General features: G+C 41.1%; 2 protein-coding genes across 2 annotated transcripts; one reads left to right on the forward strand and one right to left on the reverse strand.

Moving 5' to 3' along the window:
* Positions 1-3,529: 3,529 nt before the first annotated feature.
* Positions 3,530-6,122, forward strand: LOC127767243 (UV-B-induced protein At3g17800, chloroplastic-like). The gene is made up of 3 exons (XM_052292513.1): positions 3,530-3,843; positions 4,124-4,416; positions 4,995-6,122. Exons 1-3 carry the CDS (start codon positions 3,586-3,588, stop codon positions 5,809-5,811), a joined length of 1,368 nt encoding a protein of 455 aa, XP_052148473.1. The 5' UTR covers positions 3,530-3,585; the 3' UTR covers positions 5,812-6,122.
* Positions 6,123-6,350: 228 nt separating this feature from the next.
* Positions 6,351-10,109, reverse strand: LOC127767244 (anthranilate synthase beta subunit 2, chloroplastic). Its single transcript, XM_052292514.1, has 8 exons — positions 9,873-10,109; positions 9,264-9,424; positions 8,229-8,299; positions 8,093-8,130; positions 7,856-7,966; positions 7,663-7,762; positions 7,259-7,394; positions 6,351-6,654 (listed from the first exon to the last, which is right to left on the reverse strand). The coding sequence occupies exons 1-8, from the start codon at positions 9,967-9,969 to the stop codon at positions 6,547-6,549; spliced, it is 822 nt and encodes a 273-aa protein (XP_052148474.1). The 5' UTR covers positions 9,970-10,109; the 3' UTR covers positions 6,351-6,546.
* Between the last annotated feature and the right edge of the window lie 586 nt (positions 10,110-10,695).

Genomic DNA, 10,695 nt, shown 5'->3' on the forward strand with positions numbered 1-10,695 from the left:
ATATATATATATATATATATATATATATATATATATATATAAAGTTTATGCACATAATTTTTTAGAGATTTTTTTTCCTTTTAGTTGGTATTTTATTTTTCTTGTGATGGGCACAGTGAAGCCATGCCAAGCTTACCCAACCAAGCTAGCCTCAAGCCTCAACAAGACCGGACAAAGGCAATGTTTGGCTAATGGAACAGGGAAATGATTTCCCACCCACCAAAAGACATTTTTAAATTCTAACCATTCATTCTTTCTCTTTCATTTAATCATAACATTTCAATCATTTACCAATCCCAATCCCACCCTCATTTCCCATTACCCAAACACACCCAAAGGGTGTAAGTGGTTAAATTGTGAACTCATTTGTTAGGTGACTTATTTTGAACTTGCTGGTTAGCTACTTATTATATCCTTGCCCGTGGCTTCACCCGCACGTGAGCTGAGCGCTCGCGCAATTGTGACATGCAAGTGGGCTTTTTCCCGACCGCGCATCTATGACTTCTAGCGATTAATCGCGCATTGGCATACCCAACATGAGTCGCCTTGCTACTAAGGACTCATTCAGTTTAGAGAATTTTCATAGGATTATTGTAGGAATTGAATCCTTAGAATTTTTTTTCCTGTATGCATCATTCGTTTCATAGAAATCCTACCAAATTCATAAGGGTTGTAGTATTACAAGCTAATTCCATATGATTCTTACCATCAGGTGAGACCTTTTGAAAAAAAATATTTAAGAAATGGAGTGTATGTGACATACTAATTCTTTATTTTTTCTATTCATTTGACTTGAAATTCTATGAAATGAATAAGCCCTGAAAGAGGTGTCGTTTCTATCGGCCAAGACTATAATACGTGCAAACGTGCAATCCATCCGCCACAAATTATAACCCGTGATTCCATTAGGATAGAATGGCCAATGGGAATATGGGATCCTTCAGTCAAGATGAACTAGGCCCACCCATCCATCCAATCAAATTCCAGTCCTCCAGCAAACTGATACCATCTTATCATTGTTTTTTTTAGCTAATTATTATCACCAATTAGGCCTAGTTTAGTTCCCAACTTTTTTTTTTAAACTTTCAACTTTTTCATCACATCAAAATTTTTCTACACATATCCTTCCAACTTTTCCGTCACATCGTTCCAATTTCAATCAAACTTCTAATTTTAGCGTGAACTAAACACACCTTTATTCGCTTCACACATATAAAATTACGTTTCTCGAAAAACTTATAAATATAAAGTATGGCTCAGACTACTTTGTTCTACGCTCTCTTTTATTTTTCTTAAAAAAACTATATATATGCTTGTATTTCTTGACTATCCCAGATAGATGAGGTCGGTCGGTCGCGCCACTCGCGCGGTCATGTGAGTACACGATCCGTCCACATTCAGATGCAGGCGAAAAAGGAAAAGAAAAGCTCAAACGCATGAAAAATCGCCCAAATTAACGACGGATCACCACTAATCTCTTCCGGCAACAGCCCAACTTCCCAGCGGCCGGCCGGCCGGCCGGCCGGCGGACACGCGCACACGAGCGCACACCGCGCTCGTGCCGCGATGCCTGCCTCACGATGCCCCCGGCCGCACGACCGGCCACAGCCCACAGCCTCCTGCATGCAATCGTACCGCCGGCAGCGTACTACGTCAAGAGAGGAATCACCGGGCCGGCCGATCGAGCTCACCAACGCCAGCCACGTACAGGGAGGAGACGGGGACACGACACGGCGCACGAGCGAGCGCGGTGGAAAAAGATCTTTCATTCCAGTTCGGCGATCCTGTCGTTGCCGGATGGAGATAGAGAGAGATCGAGAGGCGGGTGCGGGGGATGGGGATCGGTGGGGAGCTAGTTTTGTGAGGCTGTGGAGCGGCCAGGTCGCGTCGCCGCCGGAGGAAGGCAAATCGAGTTGGGTGGAGATCGGAGGCGACGTGGAGGCGGGCGTCACTCCGGGTGGTGGAGATCTCTTCGGACGGACTCGAGAGGCGCGCATCCTTTTTTGTCTTGGCCGGCCTGGACGTGTAGGATGAGTGTGAAATAAGAAAAAAAAAATCCCACGTATTAGCTACTAATTAGAGATTTTTCGCGATATAGATTTTAGTATATTTGTATACTCACTCCATCTACTTTTGATGGTCATATTTCATCCTGACATACAGACTAAGGATAAATAATTATACTTATTATCAATTTAAACATGCTACTAGTCATTCCTCGTAAACAAACGATTCATTAATATTTACATTTCTCAATGCCCATGTAGCTAATTATGTGCGGAAGAATGGAGAGTCACGCATTAAATTCGAGAAAGTCATTAAGATGATAGGTCATTGGATTGAAATATGCCTATCAAAAATAGATTTTACAAATTTGAATATATGACTATCAAAAATAGATAGAAAGAGTATTTTGGTAGTGAGGAATTCGATGATAGAAGTGTTTGAGTACCTTTATAGTAGAGTAGAATAAAAGGAGTGCATGGATTTCAGGCATATGAATTTTTCAAAAATTCTAGGTACGTACTTTTCTTATTCCTTAGATGATAGTAATAATCTAGCGACTCTCTTATCGCTCATTTGTTATACTTGTCTAAACAAAGTCTCTTCTATATATAAAAGATAAAACAATAAGTTATTTTGATATGCAAATTTTACAAAATTGCATGATCGAAGCAAACTTATAGCTCATAAAAATATACAAATTACATGAAAATTTTCAATCATAAATAAAAATAAAGTAAAACCTTACAGTAGAATGAACTTAAAAATACATGTTGCATAGCAATGTAATTTTAGACTTAACAATGTGCACTTTTAGTTTTAGACAATTGATTATTGGGCGGAAGTCTAACGAATCCTTAAAATAAATACAAACATATATTTTTTTTCTCTGAATAAATAAATCTACCATCCCTACCCGCCCTATGCCGTTACCACCATAGTTCCACCCTAAAGTCTTGTTCACGAGTTGCTTAATGTCAACACAACAAATTCCTGACCTCACGGTTTTCTATTTGGTTGTAATAGCATGATGTGTACTAAGCATGAGTCCCTATAATTTATTCATCAATTATAAACAATTTTTAATAATTTACTTCTTCAGCAATGTTGACTATGTTAATGCCGAGAGCTAGCATATACCCGTAAACTACTTACTGATTATTCCCAGTTTCGCATTAAAGAATGTTAGTAGCTGCAGGCCTGCAGCTCCATTTCTTTATCAACCAGCCGGTTCTAACGAAAAAGAAGAGAAGAAGAAAACCTCCCGTGACAACTGCGTCTTCTAGACCTTTCCAGACTCCGTTGCAATTCATCTCTCACCACCCAAGATTTTTTTTTTAAAAAAGCCATCCTTCTCCTCTCATCCGAAAAGAAAAAAAATCCATCTCTTTCCACAGAAGACCAGCAAGCAACTATTTTTTTCTAATGAAAAAAAAATAATGAGAAAGAAGAAAAAAACAATTTTTTTAGTTCGGCCTCCCGTTTCTACCACGAGAAAGAAGAAGTGGAGAGCACGGCGACTCGTGTTGCGTACTTGGGCCAGTCTGACCGCCGCGAGCGAACGCGGCGGCTTCGCTATATATGCATCAGATACCTCGATTGCCCAACCCAACCAACCAACCACCGCCGCGGCAGCAGAAGGATCCCCAATTTCCGCGAAAAACCCTCGAATTCGACCCGGCATCCCAGCGCGTCGGTTGTTCCCCGATGGAGGCAGCAGCAGCAGCCGCCGCGGCGCTCTTGTCGCCGCCCGCCGCCGCCGCGCCCTCGCGGCGGCCTGGGACTCCCGGTGCTACCTCGCTCCCCTTCGCCCGGAGGCGCGGTGTCGCCGCCGTCAAGGTAAGGAGTGAATCCCGGTGAGGTGTGGCGCTGTGTGGGTAGTGGTTTGTGGTTAATTGCTTTGGGTTCTTGGTGGCGACGAATTCTTGTGCGCTGTTCTAGTTGAGAAATCAGATCTTGATGTGTTGGGTTGTTGACTCGATTTCTTTTTTTTTTCTTTTTTTTTTTGCCGTGTTTTGTGGAGTTCAATTCTGGGGGGTGTTTGAAGGCAGAAATGGATTGATTTCTTGACATGGGTTGCTCGTTTTTGGATATGTTTGACATGGATTGATTTCTTCAGGGTCTTGGACGGCAGCAGCTCACCTGCAGAAGGCGAGGCGTCGTCGTGAGGGCGGCGTCGTGGTCGCCGTCGGGGCCGGAGTCGCTGCCGCCGCCGCCGTCGTCGTCGATCGCGCCGCTCCAGATGGAGTCGCCGGTGGGGCAGTTCCTCTCGCAGATCCTGGCCACGCACCCGCACCTGCTTCCCGCCGCCGCCGAGCAGCAGCTCGAGCAGCTCCAGACCGACCGCGACGCCGCCAAGGACAACGGCGGCGACAAGCCCGCGCCGTCGGACGGCGACATCGTGCTGTACAGGTATACACTTCTTTCTTTTGTTTGTTTGTTTGTTCCTTTGCAATGGTGGCTTCCTTGTCATTTCCTGTAGGTCTAGCCGTAATCAAGATAAGATTTGGTAAAATTGATTATTCTAAGCTATCCCCTTGCATATTAAGTGCCCGAGTTATACAGACTGTTACATAGTAATTGTACAACTATCAAGCTGTCTAGGCCAGCCGATATGCTGCCTCCAGCAGTGATAAATATTGTAGCTCATGGACACTTAACGGTGTGTTTAAACATAAGCAGGTTTAAATAGCATATAAAGAATTAAGAACATAGATTGAGGGTTAAACTGTACTGGCTTTTTTTATTAGGATGGAGCTATCAAAGTCCATATACTGCAGTTTAAAATTGCTTTTGGAGTAACAATATTCCTAGTTTTCATGGTTGGAGTTTACTGGGTTCATTTCAAAAGGAAAAGGAGGGCTTGAGTTAGATAGGAAATCTGAGCTTTGTCATAGTGCGACGGGACTGTGAGAGTTATATCTCAAGTTGTTCTTATAATATCCTGCAATTTTGGCTAAAATTTCCCCCTTTTCTTTTCTGGAATATAGGCGGATTGCTGAGGTCAAGGAAAAGGAGCGCAAGAGGGCTTTGGAGGAGATACTCTATGCACTTGTTGTCCAGAAGTTTGTTGAAGCTGGTGTTTCTTTGGTTCCAGCTCTTTCCCACTCTATCAGTTCTTCTGGAAGAGTTGATCAGTGGGCAGAATCTGTGGAAGGGAAACTTGAGAAGATGCATTCACAGGAGGCATATGAAATGATCGAGAACCACCTCGCTCTCATCCTGGGGCAGCGGCAAGCTGATGCCACTGTTGCGGCCATAAGTAAACTCCGAGTTGGTCAGGTGTATGCTGCTTCTGTGATGTATGGTTACTTCCTTAAGAGAGTCGATCAGAGATTTCAGCTCGAGAAGTCAATGAAGACCCTCCCTTGGGGATCAGAAGAGGAAGACATGCTCAACCAAGTTATGACAACGGACTCAAGGCCCTCACCCCAGACTTCTACTTCACATCCAGAGATGGCATCATGGACTTCCCCTAACTTCAGTGCAGGCGGACCTAGCCAATCTGTTAAGCCATGCCGTCTTAGATCGTATGTCATGTCATTTGATTCAGAGACCCTACAAAGTTACGCAACAATCAGGTCCAAGGAGGCATTTGGCATCATCGAGAAGCACACTGAGGCACTATTTGGTAAACCAGAGATTGTAATCACACCTGAAGGCACAGTCGATTCTTCCAAGGATGAACATGTCAGGATAAGTTTCGCAGGGTTGAGAAGGCTGATCTTAGAGGCTGTTACTTTTGGATCCTTCCTTTGGGATGTTGAGAGCTTTGTGGACACCAGGTACCATTTTGTGGCCAACTAGTTGATCCTACAAAGTTTCATCCCAGATAGTGGAGATTAGTGTGTATATTTGGTCCGAAGTGTATGGGTTTCAATGAAGACTCTTTGCAAAACGAATTTCTCCTGGCTCTATGCAGATCGCAGAGATCTATGATTTTTACAGTTTTCGGGCATATAGCTTCAATGTAAAATGGATATTTTTTTAGCCTAATGTGCAGCTGTTAGTTCCTGGTAACACTTGGGCTGCTTGGGCCTTGGGTGATGTATAATGTTTTATGACTTGATGTCTGGAAATTGAATGAGGAATCCTAGCTAGCTCTAGTTCAAACTTTACCAAGATTTGTTTGGCCCTGTCATACTGCTTTCTTTTGTTCAATAAGCAGTAAAAATATGATAAAGTGGATGATTAGTAGCTAGGCTGATGCCAATTTCATATTCCTGCCACGCTGAACAATGCAAGTCTGCTGCAGATCTTGGACGAGCAGCCTGATTTTTGTGAGAGTTATTATTCCATGGTAACTACAAATAAATTTCAACTTGAATAAAAATGTGAGCCTGAGATACAAACTGAACAACTGATAATATAGGACGTAGAAGTTTGCATGTCCGACAGAAAACCAAGACGTATACAGAGTTGATCGTACAGCTTTGCAGTGTAATTTTCATTGAAGATGTTTTTTAGGACTATTTAATATGATTTACATCCTGTGATAGCCGTATCAATCAATACATGTACCAGAACCTCGACTCAAATGGATCACGGTAAGCAATTCAAGGCCTCGTAGCCTTCAATAATCTTGATGAAATTCTTGACCATGAGCCTCCCTTCTGTTGTTATGATGCTCTCTGGATGGAACTGCACACCCTGCATTACAAGTTTAGGAGGCAAAGATGCAACGTATCAAAAACAAACATATTGCTTGATTTTCGACCTGAGAATGTATGCAAAAGCATCGGCAAAAATGTGAACAAGCAAATTATGATCAATGGTAACCATCTTGGAGTTTATGCAGTTTTAGTTAATGATAATGATAAAAGTCTGTAAGCAGTAGTCTGCTTGTTTTTGCCTGCTTACATGCTAAATTCAATCAGCTTATATAAATTCATCCCTATTTAAGCCAGTGCTCAAGGACATCTAATTTGTTTCCCTTGGCTACCAACATATTTTGCATATTGAATACCACCCAAAAAATGAACACCAAAGAAACATATGCAGGAATGCTTATGAACATGAAAAGAAAATCAAGATATCAAGAACACAAGTTCCTAGCATGACATGATTCAAGGCGCTAAAGACTCCCATTTAACAGCCATTTTTTGCTATTGTAGGAGACTATAATGGAAATGAAATACATGACGTCAGAAGAAATATTTTGCATTTATTCATATAATATGTTTGACCGGATTACATCCCAATTGAGGTGATGATTTGAATGAAATTGTTAAAAGTATATCGCGTGGAAGTGAACCTGTATATGTTTGTACTTCCTGTGGCGAGCAGCCATGATCAGCCCATCGTCTGTCCAAGCAGTAATTTCCAGGGCATCATGTGGGAAGCTATCCTTCTCAATTACAAGGCTGTGGTATCTTCCCGCTTGGAATGGGCTACAGGACAATTAGTTGAAGTTACAAAACGAAAATTTACTTTTTCAAGATAGTAGCTACTACTACTCAACATTAACATAAGAATATAAATTGGTCACATGAATCAGCTAAGTAGACTAAGTATTTCTTGAGTTTTGCATAACACTCTGGAAATAAACATGGCTCAGCATTAGTTATGAACAGGGTTCAAGATGATTAAGGTTATATGGACAGCACAATCTGACAATTATACCCAAACAGATGTCAACTGTATCATAGGGGTTCTTACTTTGGGAGACCAGAAAACAGTGTTCCATCAAGTTTCTCCTCATAGTGAACAAGGGATCCTTTCCCATGCACAACTCCATAAGGAGAACGAACAACCTTCCCTACAAATGTGCAGCAGATTTTCATGAAGCAACAGGAAGAAAGGGTTAAGTCTAAATGCAGTACTTAAATGAAGAACTTCTGCATGTACGAACCTCCAAATGCCTCCCCAATACACTGCAAACCCATGCAAACCCCAAACAAAGGTGTAGAAGGTCCAAGATCTTGAACTGTTTGCAATGATATTCCTGAATCTTGAGGTGTGCCTGCACTTTCAAAAGAAAAAGGAGGAAAATCTTAGGCTTGCCATGCAACAGAGTGTAATTACATTGAGCACTATATTATCTCATATGCTATGAATGGAATTGCAAACAGCAAATAGAAATGCTGACCAGGGCCAGGGGAGATGAGTATTCCTCTAGGAGAAATCCTGTGGAACAAGCAAAATGCTGCAGGTGATTTTCTTGATAGAAATCAGAAAATTAGTGTGCGAATTTGGACTAACAAGTAACAAGGATGTTTACTAACTTCTTAATTTCTTCCACGGTGATATCATCATTGCGGTACACCTCAAAGTTAGCTCCCACCTCACCCATGTACTGCAAACAGAGAAATTCTATAATGTTCACTGCAATCCAGCTGAAGTCATTTATTATGCTAATATGTAACAGCCTATTCATTTAGATTCTAATGAGTTTCTTTTTGCATATTTTGCAAGTCGGATATCATTTTTACATTCACATATAACATTATTAATTGATGGCAGGTTTGTGATCCTTAGTTTCTGTTGATTTAGGCAGGTCAAGATCTTCAATCCCAATTTATTTTTATTTTCTTCTACAATATCTTCCGTTCTGAATCTGGAATCCTAAATTTTTCCATTCTAATTTATTAGAAAGAAGTAATGAAATGCAAAAGACCTGCATTAGCAATAAAGATAATACACTTGGTTTCTGACCGACCAAAAGGAACTTAATTAGGACATGTATTAAAGTTATAGAACTGACTTGGAAATTATAGATGAATATTTGCTTGAGGAATGAACTCCAGGTTCGTATCATTCAGTCAGTAATTTATCCTTTTAGCATGGTCTAGAGTTGTTTTCTGATTTCCATGAAACCGAGTTTGTTTGATGCGCCATAGAACTAAGATTGATGTATGCTATGCCATACTACAAATTGATTTACAACGTGTCCTTTGTTTGTTGATGTGATTAATCAACAAAGACAATGGTTTATTCTGCTAGAAAAGCCAATTAGATATATTTCTCTGTGATGCTACAATTATCCATCAAGCACTTTGGATTTCATGAAACATCAAACAGGATATTCTCGTTTTGTTAATCATTTGCATGGTTCAAACACTAAATAAAGGTGTTACCAAGGATTATAACTGAAGAAGTCAAAGATACCCAATTAAGTCATTTCTAAATAAACTCACTGAAGATAAAACGGTCTTTACGAGGAACATGGCAAGAACAATAAAATGGTCTATTGGCAGAGTTATCATACTTTTGAGAGAAAGGCTCATTTAGTGGTAATGCAATGAGTAAGTTCCCTTTACCTGGCATAAATTATACGTGAAGCTATCGTAGTTATCTATAACTATGATTGGTCTAGTATCTTGCTTTACTCCATCAAATGCGTTTTCACCTTCCACCACAGAAACAGCACTCTTAGCAACAAGCTTTTGCTTCAGAGTTCTTGCGGGTCCACTAGTAACTCCTGCAAAGGAGAAAAGACAGTTAAAATAGCCTCTGAAGTTTCTGAAATATACAGAACAAACATGAAAGCAACACTGCACATTCTAGGCTCATTTCCATTCCTGATACACCATTCAACATACTTAACAATTACAGCTCCCTACATAAGAATCTGCACATGGCTATCTTGGACGAATAGATGGTTAGGGCAACAGTACAACTGTACAAGTTCCTAGTCTACTGTATTAAACAGGAAACACACACAAAATCAATCTTTCACCATCACTACCGAGTAGTAGAATTTTTCGGTAGGTAGGATGGGATGCCCGCCCAAGCAGTTCCCCTGCATGCGATCCGCCGATCCCATTCATTGCGGGCGCGAGCAAGATAATCTATGAGGATGCCTGGCCGGCCGCCGGCGGCCGATCAGGACAAGAAAGATCAGCTTAAGCGCGAACCCACCCACTCACCTAATCGGAGACTGGAGGGGCGGCGCCTCCGCGCCTCCGCGACGGCCGGGGAGGCGGGGGACTGGATCTTGGGGAGGAGCCGCGCGGCGGTGGCCATCGGGCTGGGCGGGCGGGCGGGCGGCCGGAGTGGGAGGAGAAGAGTGGCGGAGTTGCTCAGAAATTTGATCAAGTTTTTGGCTTCTTTTGCTGTGACTGAACGGCAAGTCTGCAAACTTCGATCGCTTTGGAATTCTTTCTCACGATTCCTGTCTCCGTCATGAAACGTTGCGATCGGTTAACTAGCTATTAAATAGGCCTGTTTAGTTCGCGAAAAAGAAATTTTTAGATGTAAGATCGGACGTTTGATTGGATGTCGAAAGTGGTTTTTCAGATATGAATAAAAAACTAATTTTATAACCCGTCTGGAAACCATAAGCTTTTGAGTCTAATTAATCCGTCATTAGCACATGTGGGTAACTGTAACACTTATGACTAATCATAGACTAATTAGGCTCTAAAGATTCGTATTGCGATTTCCCCCCTAACTATACAATTATTTTTTTAATTTATCTATATTTAATACTCTATGTATGTATGTGTCCAAAGATTCGATGTGATGTTTTTGAAAACTAAATAAGGCCATAGTCTACTAGTGCGTACATATAAATATACTTAGTGCTAACCAAAATAAACCATATTAAATTTTAGGGCGATGCAATATTACAAGTTTTAGCATGATTTCTTATGCATTTACTACCAGGATTTGGTAAAAAAAACTAAATAGATACACATACTTAAAATTTTTAAAAAAGCTATGATTTAAAATGATATTAATCTAAATAAC

This window comes from Oryza glaberrima, chromosome 3 (genome assembly GCF_000147395.1).
Source record: "Oryza glaberrima chromosome 3, OglaRS2, whole genome shotgun sequence".
Lineage (NCBI taxonomy): Eukaryota > Viridiplantae > Streptophyta > Magnoliopsida > Poales > Poaceae > Oryza > Oryza glaberrima.

Coding starts and splice junctions, on each gene's coding strand:
- LOC127767243 (XM_052292513.1), top strand. CDS start 3,586: ATGCATCAGATACCTCGATTGCCCAACCCAACCAACCAACCACCGCCG. Junction 3,844..4,123: donor GCGGTGTCGCCGCCGTCAAG/GTAAGGAGTGAA, acceptor TGATTTCTTCAG/GGTCTTGGACGGCAGCAGCT. Junction 4,417..4,994: donor GGCGACATCGTGCTGTACAG/GTATACACTTCT, acceptor TCTGGAATATAG/GCGGATTGCTGAGGTCAAGG.
- LOC127767244 (XM_052292514.1), bottom strand. CDS start 9,969: ATGGCCACCGCCGCGCGGCTCCTCCCCAAGATCCAGTCCCCCGCCTCC. Junction 7,967..8,092: donor ACTCATCTCCCCTGGCCCTG/GTCAGCATTTCT, acceptor TTGAAAGTGCAG/GCACACCTCAAGATTCAGGA. Junction 7,395..7,662: donor CTGTTTTCTGGTCTCCCAAA/GTAAGAACCCCT, acceptor ATTGTCCTGTAG/CCCATTCCAAGCGGGAAGAT.